The 14,357-nt window shown below is 46.8% G+C and overlaps 1 protein-coding gene across 3 annotated transcripts in view; it reads right to left on the reverse strand.

Annotated features, from left to right (window-relative positions):
* The window catches only part of Sdk1 (sidekick cell adhesion molecule 1), a 1,173,668-nt gene that overhangs the window by 31,178 nt on the left and 1,128,133 nt on the right, over window positions 1–14,357 (reverse strand). For all 3 annotated transcript variants that reach the window (XM_029555167.1, XM_029555165.1, XM_029555166.1), the window contains 2 exons: window positions 4,751–4,915; window positions 506–643 (listed from right to left, as the gene is read on the reverse strand). In XM_029555167.1, coding sequence (XP_029411027.1) covers window positions 506–643; window positions 4,751–4,915 — 303 coding nt within the window. The remainder of the gene's footprint in view (window positions 1–505; window positions 644–4,750; window positions 4,916–14,357) is intronic.

Genomic DNA, 14,357 nt, shown 5'->3' on the forward strand with positions numbered 1-14,357 from the left:
GTTTTACCACTGAGCCACACTCCTAGCCCCTCACTGGGGGATTCTAGGTAGGTGCTCTACCACTGAGTCATGCCCCAAGCCCTTAATGAGGGGGGTGTATTCTAAACAAGAACACTACCAATGAGTCATACCTCAGGTTCTCACTGGTGATTCTAGGAGGTGTTTTACCACTGAGCCAGCACCTCACTGGGTGATTCTAGACTGGAGCTTTACCACTAAGCCAGACCCCAGTCCCCCAGTGGGAAATTCTAAACAGGCACTGAGCCATGTTACAGTTCCCTCCTTGGAGGATTCTAGGTAAATACTCTTGCTGATTTACAACCTCAGTCCAGGTCTGGGAATGTTTGGCTTTACCAGGGGAGAAAACTTTTTGCCCCTGTCTTCTGCATCAGACCTGTGTGGGATAAACAGACCCTGGTAGATCCAGGGAAGAAACCATATGTGAACCCTCAGGTCCAAGTATCAGGGCACCATGGGGACAGGGAGATGGAGGCAGACATCATACCTGTGCCGCAGTTCTTGTACTTCTTGCTCTGCCCATGGAGGACCAGCGCGAATACCACCAGCAGGACGAGGAGGAGGCTGGAGAGAGCCATCACCAGCAGGAACCACCATTCCTCGTAGAACGGGGATTCTGCCTGGGCTACAGAAAAGACAGTTCTGGATGAGCTCTGTGGCAGGTTTGAGAATTCACCTGCAATTGTTTTTCTGCCTTTATTACAGAGTTAGGCTTGGGGATCTGTGATGGTTAGATCTTGTCAACTTGGTGGGATCTAGAATCACCCAGGAAACAAGCCTCTGGGTACACCTGTGAGGGATTTATCTAGATTAAGATCAGTCTCTGGGAATGTCTCTGAGGGATTGTCTTGATTGGGTTAACTGATGTGGCACAAAGACCCACCTCCTTGGCTAGAGTCCTGCACTGAGTAAAAAGGAGAAAGGGAGCCGAGTACCAGCACTCGTCTCTGTGCTTTCTGTGGATGCCGCCTCACACTCCTGCTGCCTTCCCACCATGATGAGCTGTCCCTGTGAACTGTCCAGAATTAACTCTTCCTCCTATAAGTTGCTTTCATCAGGGTATTTTATCACAGCAGCAAGTAGGAAACTTGGATAGCATCTTTGTATCCTGAGACCTCGCCTTGCCCTACAGAATACCCTACACACCTCTTCTCCCCATTCCATCTTCTTAGAAACAGTGTGCAGCTTGAAATGAGGCTCTGCCTACCCCTCTGGAGGAGAGCCTCCCCCCGACCCCTGCCCCAGGCACACTGTCTGCTCTGCTCTCCATCACACTGCCTTCTCTCCCTCACCATGGCAACCTGGTCCCCCCTTTTACACTGCCACCAGAGAGATCTGCCCTGATAGAAAGACTTCCTTCCTAGGATCCTTGCCTCTTCTAGTGGCTCCCAATGACTACAAGAAAAGTCTTCAAGGTCTCGGGATTTGACACAGATCTCGTCTTGGGTGGCTGCTGGATACGTGTGTGTGTGTGTGTGTGTGTGTGTGTGTGTGTTGGAAACAAAACTTTTTTGCTATATTTTATTTAGTGTATGTTCACTTATATGTATGTATGTGCACCACATGCATGCAGTGTGTGCAGAGTCCAGAAAAAGGTGTTGAATTCCCTAGAACTGGAGTTATGGACAGTACTTAGCTGCCATGTGGGTGCTAGGAATTGAACCCCAGTCCTCTACAAGAACAGCCAGTGGTCTTAACCACAGTGCCATCTCTCCAGTCCCCACACTGCATGCATTTATCTGTCCACCCGTTGGCCTTCTCCACTGGTCCATGAACCCCTAAAGTCTGGGGGCTGTGTTTTGTTTATTTTATCCCTCAAGCTAAATTGAGCTGAACTATAGGCTTCCTGTTGGAATTTGTTTTTGAGAAATCCATTCAAAAGGGTTTCATGTAAAATCTGCTCTGGCAAAGGGTGTCCCTCTTCCTTTGTGTTTATTCTGTTTACTAAGAAGAAAATGGGAAAATGGATTCTCGGTGGGAGTCTGGTGGCCCTGGGGTTCCACTCCTGCCTTTCAGGGGGTACCCCTGCAGGGGAGCTGGTTCTGCAGCACTGAGTGCCTCCTGTTCCCCGCCCCAATGTAGGGCTTCTTATGGGCAGAGCCGGGGGTCCATCTCCTGCTGCTAAACCCCATAGAAAACACATCTACCTTCTGTTAAGTATCTCCCTGGATGGATGAAGAATGAGTGCATGCTGGGAATAAAGGAAAATTGGCTTTGGATAATGGCATACTACAGGGCTGCTCAGGCGAGACAGTGTTTCGAATCTAAAAGATGTAAGTGGGGTTTCTGGCTGCACATTAGATACTCCATGTAACAAATCCTGTGATTCACCAGCCAACCACCCAGGGGCCCAGAACTGGCCTGTCTCTGCCACTGGCAGGGAAGAGAGGTCTCCCATTATCCCATGATGGGGGATTCTTACCCCAAGTTTCTGATGAGAGGCCAGCAGGTGACAGTGGCTGGCATCTCCCAGGGTTGTCATAAGCTGTGCTGGCATTTAGATGCCATGGATCTTGGAGAAATGTTTGGGGACGATGAAGGAGGTGAGGGAGCTACATTCCACCTGCTGTCCACTGTGTCAGTCAAAGGCCACATGGGTGCAAAGCTGTTTTGTACCAGTTTTTCAGACTGGACAAAATGCAACAATATTTTATTTCTTTTTTTACCTATGTATGTACGTGTGTGTGTGTGTGTGTGTGTGTGTGTGTGTGTGTGTGTGTGTGCGTTTGGGGACACAGGTATGAGTATGCATGCATGTTCATGTGCATGTGTGTATGCATGTGTGTGTGGAGGCCAGAGGTCAACCTTAGGTGTCACTTCTCAGGAACCTCCCTCCCTCCCTCCCTCCCTCCTGACAGAGTCCCTCAACAGGCCTGGAGCTTGCAAAGTAGGCCAAGTTGGCCAGCCAGTGAGCCTCAGGGATCCACCCTTCCCCAGCGCTGAGATTATAGGTGCATGTCACCACTCCTGGCTCTTATATGTGGGTTCTGGGGGTCACCACTCCTGGCTCTTATATGTGGGTTCTGGGGGTCACCACTCCTGGCTTTTATATGTGGGTTCTGGGGGTCAAACTGAGGTCTTAGTGCTTGCACAGCAAGTACTTTACTGACTAAGCCATCTTTCCAGTCTGAGGCAGACTGAATTACTGAAGTGAGGTGCTGGGGGTCCTTATCTTTTTGTATGCTTAGAGCCATGTTTTAAAATGTTCATAATGAGGGGCTGGAGAGATGACTCAGAGATTAAGAGGGCTGCTCTTACAGAGGACCCAGGTTTGATTCCCAGTACCCATGTTGAGGCTAACAACCATCTGTATCGTCAGTTCCAGAGGAATCTGAAGTTCTCTTCTGACCTCCTCAGGCATTGCATGACACGGGTGTACTTACATACATGTAGGCAATACACTCATACACATAAAATTAAAAAGAATTAAAATGTTTTTTTAATGTTCATAATGAAGGACCCATAAGTTGGCTCATTGGGTAAAAGTGCTTGCCATTAAACCTGATGACCACTGTTTGATCCCCAGAGCCTGCATGGTAGAAGGAGAGAACCCCCCCCAAGCTGTCATAACCTTCACATGCATCTGTGGTGCATGCATGCATGTGGGCACGCACACAAACTAAACAAATAAAACATAATTTTAAAAATTCAATGTTCAAAATGAAAACTAAGGCTTATTTTCCCTAAATCTTGCTCATTACAAATTGGTCAGTGGGTGCCTCGCACAGCCCACTGAGCAACCCCTAATTCAAAGATGCTGTGGGCAAGGGTGTGGGTGTCAGGACCCTGAGCTTCCCTACAAGAGCCCCATGGCAGAGCAGTGGAGGACGTGGCCCTAAGTCTCAGCAAAGGCAGATGGAGGCTGAGCTAAAAGTAAAGCCAAGAATATGAGGGAGAGAAACCCAGGTGGTGTTGGCTCAGCCACTGCAGTTGCCAGCTCCGACACCCCAACCTTCTCTACCCCTGCCCACCACGCCATCCCCTTTCCTGTTACCGTCATCTTTGTTTAAAATGCACGTGTGTGTGTGTGTGTGTGTGTGTGTGTGTGTGTGTACGTGTGTGAGTGTAGAGGCCACTGAGGTCAACCTCAGGTGTCATCCTTTGAAACAGGGTCTCTCACTGCCCTGTAGCTCGCTGATCAGGCTAGGCTGGCTGGTCAGTGGGCTCTAGGGATCCTCCTGTGTCTGCCACAGTGCCTGGCTTTTGTACATGGGTTCTGAGCACAGCCTGGCATGGGACTCCTACCTGTCTGTGAAGTGTCCTTGCTGGTGGTGGCTCTGGACCTGGGGTCCTATAAGAAGGCACTAGTAGGGAGGAGCCCTTTGGTGTTGAGGATCCACAGGGAGCTCCCTGCAGGGGTTCTGTTTTTAATTAATAATTTATTTTTATTTTATGTGTATGAGTGTTTTGCATGCATGTAAATGCACTCGTGTCTTGCGATGCCTGCCGAGACCAGAAGAGGGTATTGAATCACCTGGAACTGGAGTTTCAAATGGTTTTGGGTGCTGGGAACTGAACCCTGGTCCTCCGCAAGAGCAGCCAATGCTCTTAACCACTGAGCCATCTCTCTAGTACCAAACAATGGTTCTGCGGCAGTCCCTCCACCCAGTCTTTGGCTCCCATCAGTCCCATGGCTCCTGCCCTTTCTTCCCATGGATGGATGGCTCTACTTTATCCTCCTGTTCTTTGGAGAAAGGGCATTATTACCCTTTAGGTGTCCAGGAGGGCTTACCTGACACAGCTGTGGAGGGGCGGCTGGGCTCCCCAAAGCCCACCGTATTCACAGCCACCACCCGGAACTCGTAGGTCACTCCTTGACGCAGCTTGTCCAAGCCCACGGTGAATGATGTGGCACTACGGGGAATGTCCTTCGCGAACATGTCCCATAACCCTTCATCTGCAAGAGGGACAGGATACAGACAGGAGTTTAGGGCAGCTGTGCTCGATACGAGCCCAGGAACCTGGATGCACACCTGTTTGATTAGCCAGCCCACAGCTGCCTGCAACAGCAGCTTCCGATGCCCGTGTCAGAAGCTGGAGAGAGACATGTCTCCTACATCTACAAATACCCCAGAGTTGCAAGTTGGGAGTGGTGTTTGCTTTTTGTAAAATTACATTTATGTATTGTGTACGTGTGTGTGCACATGTGTGCACATATGCCAAAGTATGTGTATGGAGGTCAGACTACAACTTACAGGAGTTGGTTTTCTTTGGCTACCATGTGGGACCTGGGATTGAACTCAGGTCATTAGGCTTGGTGGCAAGTTCTTTTATCCACTGAGCCATATTGTAGGACCTGAACGGCATTTTTTCTTTCTTTTAAAAAAAATTTTTTAATCTTTTTTTTTTCTTTTTTGGAGACAGGGTCTCTCTGTAGCCCCACCTGTAGCCCCAGGTGGTCTGGAACTTGCTGTTAGACCAGGCTAGGCTTGCCTTCACAGAGATCTACCTGCCTCTGCCTCCCCAATGCTGGGACTAAAGGCGTGTGCTACCCCATCCAGCTTTAAATAAAAACAAAAACCTAGTGGTGTTTTCTCTCTTATTTCTCCCCTTTGCCCATCACATTCTAGTATGTTCCAGGTCCTCTCTGGTTTCCCACTTGATGTTGCCTTTGGGACTTCTGGGTCTCTTATGTCTAGCTGCTTTCCCTTCCCATGGTATGCACCCTTGCTGAACCTTTCCACCCCCTCCCTGATCACTGACAGTTCTTCCCTGTCACCCTGCTGCTCACCAGCAGCTGGTCTCTGCTTGTAGGAATAACTTCTATAAAATGGACATAATCTGGACTACTGACTTTTAATTAACCTTGGCAAAACTCTTAAAAACTAAAGTTAGAGTCAAGCTGTTTTATTCAGGTAATTGCAATATGGCATGGTAATGTTACACCTGATCATCATGGGTATCCAACACACGTCCCGATTGGTAACGAACTCCAGCCAATGGATAGAGGGGAAACTGAGGCATGGCTACCTTCCCGGCTGCTGCCAGCACCGTGCTGCTGTGTCTGGAGTTCTCCATGCAGTTTGGGCAGAACAGATGTCAGCGCTCCCAGGCTGGTTTTAATCCCTCTACGTTGGGTCACATCTCTTAGAGCAGTGTGGGATGTCAGCTGATATGGAAAATGGGGGAACTGGTGCATGCTTTGGGACATGACTGTCAGAGCCCCTTGCTCTCTGAGACCACAGCCACTTTGAGGCCATTTAAACCAAGCAAAGGATCTTATCAGAGCTAAGTATACCTTGGACCACCTTCCATGTCAAACCTGCCTAAATGCAGAGTATTATTTAATTAATTAATTATTTAATTAATTTATTTATTTATTATTTTTGCAGTGCTAGGGATCAAACCCAAGGCTTTGTGCAGATAAGGCAAGAGTTTCACTTCTGAGCCCCATCCCTCCCCCCACTGGGAAATTCTAGACAGGGGCTCTACCACTGAGCCCTGCCCTCAGCCCCTCACTAGGGGTTTGTAGACAGGTATCTAAAGGGAGGTAAACAATAGGATATCTTGAGGGGAGGTGAAACATTCCATTCTGCAGGGAAGCTCATTAAGCTCAGGAAGTAAACAACTCAACTTCAGGAAGTCCCTGAAATGGACATGGTCACTAGGCCCCTCCCCAAGCATATATAAACCCCAAGTACTGCTAAGAGACTCTCAAACCAGCTGAGCTACCTGGAAAGGACAATCTGCATCCTGTTGAACTGCCTGCAAGTTGGGTAGTGCTTCTAGGTTTCCAGCTTTTGCGGGCTGTCACCCATTCTGGGGTGGCCTTTGGTGATGGCAGCTGTCTGTGAGGCATTCTCCTCACCCATACTTCTGTAAGTACCTCAGTAAACTCCCTGGTTCACCAAGCTGGGCTTTGGTGGCATCCTGACTTTGGTCTCTCCTTGGCTCCTTCTCTGGGGTTGAGAGACACTTGTTTACATCTCCCCTGGAATACTGTCACACAACAGGGAGGTGGAGACAGGAGGATCCCTGGGGCTTGCTAATGAGCCAGCCTAACCTACTTGATGAGCAGTCAGAGAGACCCTGTCTCAGAAAACAAAGTAGATGGTGCCTGAGGAAAGATGTCTGAGGTTGACCTCTGGCTTCCATACACATGCACATGCACACCCAAAGTAAAGTGTCAATTTTACTTTGTGCATAGCTTTCCACAGTAGACTGATACTAAATTTATGTAAATCCCAGTTTCTAGGAAAACACTGATAAAATCAAAGCTGGAAAAAAATCTTATGTAGAAAAAAAAAAGTGAGTGGTTTTGATTCTGAAGCACCAACCGAGTAAAGGAACCAGTGAAATCCATCTTGGCAGCACATGCCCGTAACCCCAGCCCTTGGGAGGTAGAAACAGGAGGATCAGGAGTTCATCCTCAGCTACATAGCAAGTTTGTGGCCAGCCTGGGCTACATGAGAATTTGTCTAAAATGACAGTAGCAAACTAAAGACCCCAAAGCACTGTGGCTGACAGAATAGAGTCTGGAACTACACAGCCTTGGTGCAAAGCCTGACCCTGTGGGTGTGTGACCTTAGGCAGCACACTCAACCTCTCTGTGCCTCATCTGTAAAATGGTAATAACAAAGGTACTTCCAGTGAAGGCCTGTTTTGAAGACTCAACACATTTTTATTTATTCATAATGTATTTTTTTAAAGACGTACTTATTTAATGTATATGAGTGTTATGCCTGCATGTCTGTAAGTGCACCCATGTCATGCAATGCCTGTGAAGGCCAGAAGAAGGCATCAGATCCCCTGGAGCTGGAGTTAGACAGAATTGTTAGCTGCCATGTGGGTGCTGGGATTCAAACCCAGGTCCTCTGGAAGAGCAGCCAGTGTGCCTAACCTCTGAATCATCTCTCCAGCCCCATAATGTATTTTAATGTATTTTTCAAATTGTGTGTGTGTGTGTCTGTGCATGTGAGTGCATGGCCAAGGCTAGAATAATGCATTGGATCCTCCAGGCCGATGAGAGCTGCCGGGCATGAGCACTGGGAACCAAACGAAGGTCCTCTTTGAGATCAGCAAGTGCTCTTAACTGCTGAGCCATCTCTCTAGCCTCACACTTTGGAGATTTTTAATTGAATTTTTATGTATTTCCTACAGAACTTCTTAATCATCTTTATACCCCCTTCCCTTCCCCATTGGCACCCTTCTGTAGCTCCATACCCCCACTGGGTTTCATGCATTCTATCATTTGTGCTAAGGCCTACTGAGTCAAGTCAGTGTTCCCAGACATCCCTCAGGGCAAGTTCATCCACTGAGGACCTATCTAGACCCTCCCTTTAAGAAGGTCAGCTCTTCCTCATCCAGCAGTAATCAGCTACCAACAGTTCTTTGGCTAAGATTTGGGTCTGTTGTACATTGCTGCAGCTGGGTTTTTGTCTGCTTAAGTTTACACAGGTCTTGTGCATGCTGACACCATTACTGTAGGTTCATATGAGCCAGGTCCCAGGAGCCTGTAAGACAATTTCCATATGGCCATGCACCTCCTCCCTGGCTCTAACAATCTTCCCGCTCCCTTGGACAGGACTCTTAGAGTAAAGCCTCACGTTTTTACTTATAAAATGCTTGGCACACTGCTTCACACGTAGTCAGTACAACGTGACTGTAAAATACAATATAAATTTACCCCTGAGGAGGCTGTTGCTAAAAAGGTAGGCTTGGAGCCCAAATTGTTCCTATGAAGTAAGGATTCTTCCTAAGTTCTGTTTCCCCTGACAGGTAAAGGTCTGTGACACTTGAAAAAGCAGGTGATCTGGAGAGGAAAAGCCCACTGAATATTCATGTGCATGCACTCGCTGTTTTTATGGCCCTGGGGGTGATGGGAAGCAAACTCTCTTGGCACCTTTGCAAGAGATGCACTTGGATGGATTAGCACAATGGTAAACAGGAGGAAATTGCCAGTGTGTGAGTCTGTGTTTGCACAGGCTTTAGACTTTGCCCTGGTGAAGTCCTGATAGTCACAGGTTAATGAAGGAGGGAACAGGAATGACTTTAAAGGCACAGGCAGAGATGTTAAAACATGTGACTTACTTTTGAATATTCAGTTTGTAGTTGTTCATCAAGAGACCCCCATCAGGGGTGATAAGGTCAAGTGGCAAACTAGCTTAAGTGGGTATTCTCCCCCATCTAAAATATCAAAGTTTATATACAGAATGATGGTGTGCTTTCTACTTTTTAAAGATTTCTTTTTGTTTATGTATATGTGTGTGGGTGTTTTGTGAGTGTATGTCATGTGTGTGCAGTGGCCTTGGAGGACAGAAGAGGGCATCAGATCCCTTGGAGCTGGAATTATAAGAAGTTGTAAACCACCCAATGTGGGTGCTGGAACCTGAACCCAGGTCATCTGGGAGAGCAGCAAGTGCTCTTAACTGCTGAGCCATCTTTCCACCTTGGTTTATAGTTTTGTATGTGAGTTTTGAATAAGAATAGTGGAGTGGGGGGCCTAGAGAGATGGCTCAGTGGTTAAGAGCACTGACTGTTCTTGCAGAGGACCTGGGTTCGATTCCCAGCACCCACATGGTGGCTAACAATTGTCTGTAACTCCAGTTCCAGGGGATCCAACACCCTCTTCTAATCTCCATGGGCATTGCATGACACAGGTGCACCCACCTACATGCAGGCATTACATTCATACACGTAAAATAAAAATAATAATTAAAATATTAAAAAAGAATAGTGGGGTGATGATACATTTAGTGCCTCTCAGCCTGCAGAGCCCCTGGACCCCTCTTCTAGCCTCCCTACCTGTTCACCCACATGTAACTAGGCCCACTCTGTGGCAGGACTCTGTTTTGTCCTTTAGGAGGTCAGGTGAATAGTCTGTTCTCATAGGCTATGTAGAGTGTATCAGTAGGAGGTGGAGGAAAAACAAGGCCAGGGTTACCCCCAACCCCAGCCCACATTATGGGAAGAGATGGCTGCTTCCATTCATGACTTCCAGAGCATGTGTTCAACACATGTACATATTGTTCATACCCCAAAGGCTCTTTAATTTCTCAAGAGCTCAATAAATATTGGTCCTTATTGTCCATATACCTATCCATTCATTAATCTACCCATCTACTCATCCATCCATCCATCCATCCACCCACCCACTCACTCATCTAACCCATTTTCCACCCAACCTACCCATCTACTCATCCATCCATCCATCCATTCACCCCACCACCCCACCCATCTCTCCATCTGCTCACCCACTGACCACCTATCCATTCATCTACTCACCAATTCATACACTCACCCATCCACTCATTTACAAACTCACCCATCTCTCCACCCATTCATTCAGCTGCCCATCCATCTATCCATCCAATCATCCATCCACCCACCTACCTACCCATCTATCCATTCATCCAAGCAGCCAATTTTTCCTCCCATGGCCTCTCTTAGGCCCTCACTCCTGCAGCTTTCAGTAAATAATGACTATCCCTATTTTACTTATTACTTATTAACAGTCACTGTTCCAGGGCCTTAAACATTGAATCATTTGTGGAATGTTCTCCCACTAAAAAGATAATATTTTCTTAGGAGTCCAAAGAGAAATACAGACTTACAAACTGGGTTTGTTCAAACCCACAGAAGTTAAACTGAAGCAGCCCGAGTCTCAGAGATTTCCTCCGCATCAGGGGTGCGAACACCTCTGCGGTGAGGACTCCAAGTGTCTTCTACACCGGTGTTTCTCTAATGCTTCCTACCACCGGGGACAAGCACAGACCCGATGCTTTCTTCTCCCAGCATCACCAAAGGCCACATTTTATTCTAAGCACTCTGTCATAGCTCCAGGAACTCTGTGCATTTTTTATAAAAAAAAAACATTTTAAAATATTGATACTGAATCTCAACACCAAACAATTTATTCAGCAATCCATTTACACTCAAAAAATGGGGAGGATGGCCAAGAGCAATTCTTTCTGAACTGATAGAAGAAAATGGCCATATTTTTTTTTTTTATTCTGCTTAATTCTGCCTCTCTAAAATTAGCATGCCCTACTCGGATTACAATTTACCGTGCTATGTATCCATACCAATAGTTACACCGTGATCATGAGTGACTAAGAAAAAAAACGTGGCAGCTGGGAGAGCAGCCTCTCTGTTTCCCAACTGTGAATTCCTTTTCTGGTTTTTATTGTGCTGCTAAATATCTCCATAAATCAGTGTTGGAGAAAATACCTCCACAAATTTGTGTGGAAAAAGAACATTCTAGAACTATTAACAATAATGAGGTTTGGGCGATTGATTTTCTTGCTACCAGGAAGATCTTGGGTGTTTAGACTTCCATGTCAGTCAGCACTGGAGAGGAGAGCAGGATTTGGTGTTTCCCTTGGGACAGTCCTGGGCATAGAGTGTAGCGGACTCTCAGACTCCCAGATGTGGCTCCGCTACACTGACTGAGGGAGCAGATTACCATCACCATGGGAAACCTCTGACATGGCTGGAAGAGAATAGTCAAGACCCTGCAAAGCCAGGACCCCACATGACTGATCTCGACAATGGGTCCTGTATGAACAATGTCCTGAGTGATGAGTCTCCTGGGTGACAGGTCCCTTAGATGATCTCTGGATGATTGGCACACGGCTGAATGGTCCCCTGGATAATCCCTGGGTGACTGATCCCTGATCGACAGATCCCCCAACAACCAATCTCTGGATGATTCATCTGCAAGTGATTCTCAGATGTCAAATTCTTAGGTTCTTCATGTGACTGGCACTCCAGTGACTGATGCCAGTATGACTAACCACAGAACCAAGCCCCTTGCTGGGGCCAGAACTGGAATGTTCCAGGGTGAGGTGGACCTCAAAGCTCTGCCTTCCTCTCAATGTCCCAGGAAGCTGTGGGAATGGGCAGTGTGGGAGTGTGGCGCTGGGGGAGTCAGGGACTGCGGAGAGAGGGGGACTTGGGGGGACTGGGGCCCTGGGGGAGTGGTGCACTGGAGGAGTGGGGCATGGGATGAGTGGGGCACTGGGTGCTGGGAGAATGGAGCATCTACGAATTGGAGGAAGGTCAGGCTGTGCCTGTCTTCTGACTCCATCTGTCTCCCTTCATGGCCACCTGAAAGAGGACTTTCCTGGGCTCATGTTACTTAAGCATTTGAGAAATTCTCCCTCGAGCTCTTAAGAAAGCCTAGGACCAAGAAAGAGACTCTGAGTGCAAGTTTGTCATCAAATGCCATTATCTTTGCAGACCTAAAACCCAACACAGATGAATTCCCCCACCCCTCTCAGCTCTACAACTGAATGGAGTTTCCTTAGAGAACATGGACTATTTGTTTTAATCCTTTATTGTGTTATCTACCAAAAAGATGTGAAAAGAATACCAAAGATTCCCCCCCAAAGTCTTTTCCAGCACAAATACATCCGCTGCTAGGAGCTATGTTTGTTTCTAGGAGACTGAATGAGTCAGCTTTTCTCTTTCAGTGCCAGTACCCCAACACTGGGCACCCATCTGCTCCCAGGCAGAATTACATCTTTTCTGAACCAAGACAGCACAGTTCAGCACAACCAGGGACATTGCAGGCCGCTTTCCTCAGACGCCCAGGCCTAAGTGTGAGCCGTAGGTATCAAGGCAGACGGCATGCCAATACAAAAGTTTGATTTCACAGGCAATTAAACAGGGTTTCCACGCTGAATGAAACTGTCACTCACCACCTGAGATCCAGGTTCCACTAACTCACACAGCCAACAACCTATCAGCCTGCAGCGCTGACCAAGTGGATGCCTATCAGTTGTTTATTTCTTAAGCACTGCCATTTCTCCTATTATAAACAGTGAGGCGAGACATTTAACTGAGACAGGCGAAGCTTAAACACACGGCTGCTAATAACATGGCCTTTTGTCTGGCCCTTGCTCAAGGTGAAGATGGCATGCCTTGGGTGTCTCAGGGGAGAGGTGGCCAGTGATGACGGACCTCTGAAAAGACGACAACACACAGGCATTTAATGGCCATGAAAGAGACCAGAGGTGAATAGGAGATGGGTGGTGGGCGGCAGAGCCACTGCTGAGGTCCGCCTGCCAAGCTTGCATACATAAAGGCTTCTGTGGAAGTCAAACCTTCAGAAAATGAAAATATGGATTTATTTATTTATTTAGTGCATGTGTGTACACGTGCATATCTGTACATGTGTGCATGCAGAGGCCAGAAGACAACCTCAGATGTCATTCCTCAGGTTCCAGACACCTTGTTTTTTGAGGCAGGGTCCCTCACTGATGGCGGGGGAAGGGTTGCTGATTCCACTACATTGGCTGGCCAGTGAGCCCAAGGGGCCCACCTGTCTCAGCCTCTCCTATACTTGGATGACAAGCACACACCACCACTGCCTGATTTTTTAAAAATGTTTTAAAAAAATATTTTACTATTCTTATTTTTATTTTATGTGTGAGTTTATTGCTTTCATGTATGTAAGTGCATCAACGTGCATGTAATGCCTACAGAGGCCAGAAGAGGGTGTTGGATGACCTGGAACTGGAGTTATGGATGGTTGCTATAGCCATCATGTGGGTGCTGGGAAACAAACCAGGGTCTTCTAGAAGAACAGCAAGTGGTTTTTTTTGTTGTTGTTGTTGTTTCTTTTTCTTTTTGTAATAAATAATTTATTGAGAATTTCATACAAGCAAATCCGTGCCCACTCCCTCCCCTCTAACTCCTCCCATATCTCACCATCACCTTTTCCTAATAACTTCATGTACTCTTTCTTCTTTGATTTATTTTTTTTTTTTTATGGTGCTTTTGGCTACTCTAACATTCCCTCCTCTAAAGAGGTAACCCTAAAATCTTTTAACGATTAGATAAAAGATCCCAAATATTTTCGATATTTTTGGCCTTTGGAATGGAGTATGTTGCTAAGAGGCCCAAGGCTACTTTTCTTTGGGGTCTTTTTTTTTTTTTTTTTTTTTAAATTTTGTGTGTATGCGTGTATTGCCTGAATGTAGGTAAGAGCGCCTGTATCCTGCAATGTCCCCGGAGGACAGAAGAGACTGTCGGATCCCCTGGAACTGGAGTTACAGATAGTTTTTAGCTGCCATGTGGGTGCTAGGATTCAAACCTGGGTCTTCTGCAAGAACAGCCAGTGTTCTTAACCACTGAGCCATCTCTCCAGCCCCTCTTTAGGGTCTTTTTACCCTAAAGGAATTGCCTAGCCAATTCCTACCTCCTATTCTTATCACACCATCCTCTGAAGAGGTTACCTAAATTGCCAATAGGGAATTGGGACACAGACTACTCTGGCTTGGAAGAACAGCAAGTATTCTCAACCACTGAACCATGTCTCTAGGCTCCTTAATATTTATTTATTTTTTATGTGTATTATATTTTTATTTTATGTGTATGTAAGTACACTCATAGTG

Source organism: Nannospalax galili, unplaced genomic scaffold (assembly GCF_000622305.1).
Source record: "Nannospalax galili isolate Female #2095 unplaced genomic scaffold, S.galili_v1.0 scaffold664, whole genome shotgun sequence".
In the NCBI taxonomy this organism is placed as follows: Eukaryota; Metazoa; Chordata; class Mammalia; order Rodentia; family Spalacidae; genus Nannospalax; species Nannospalax galili.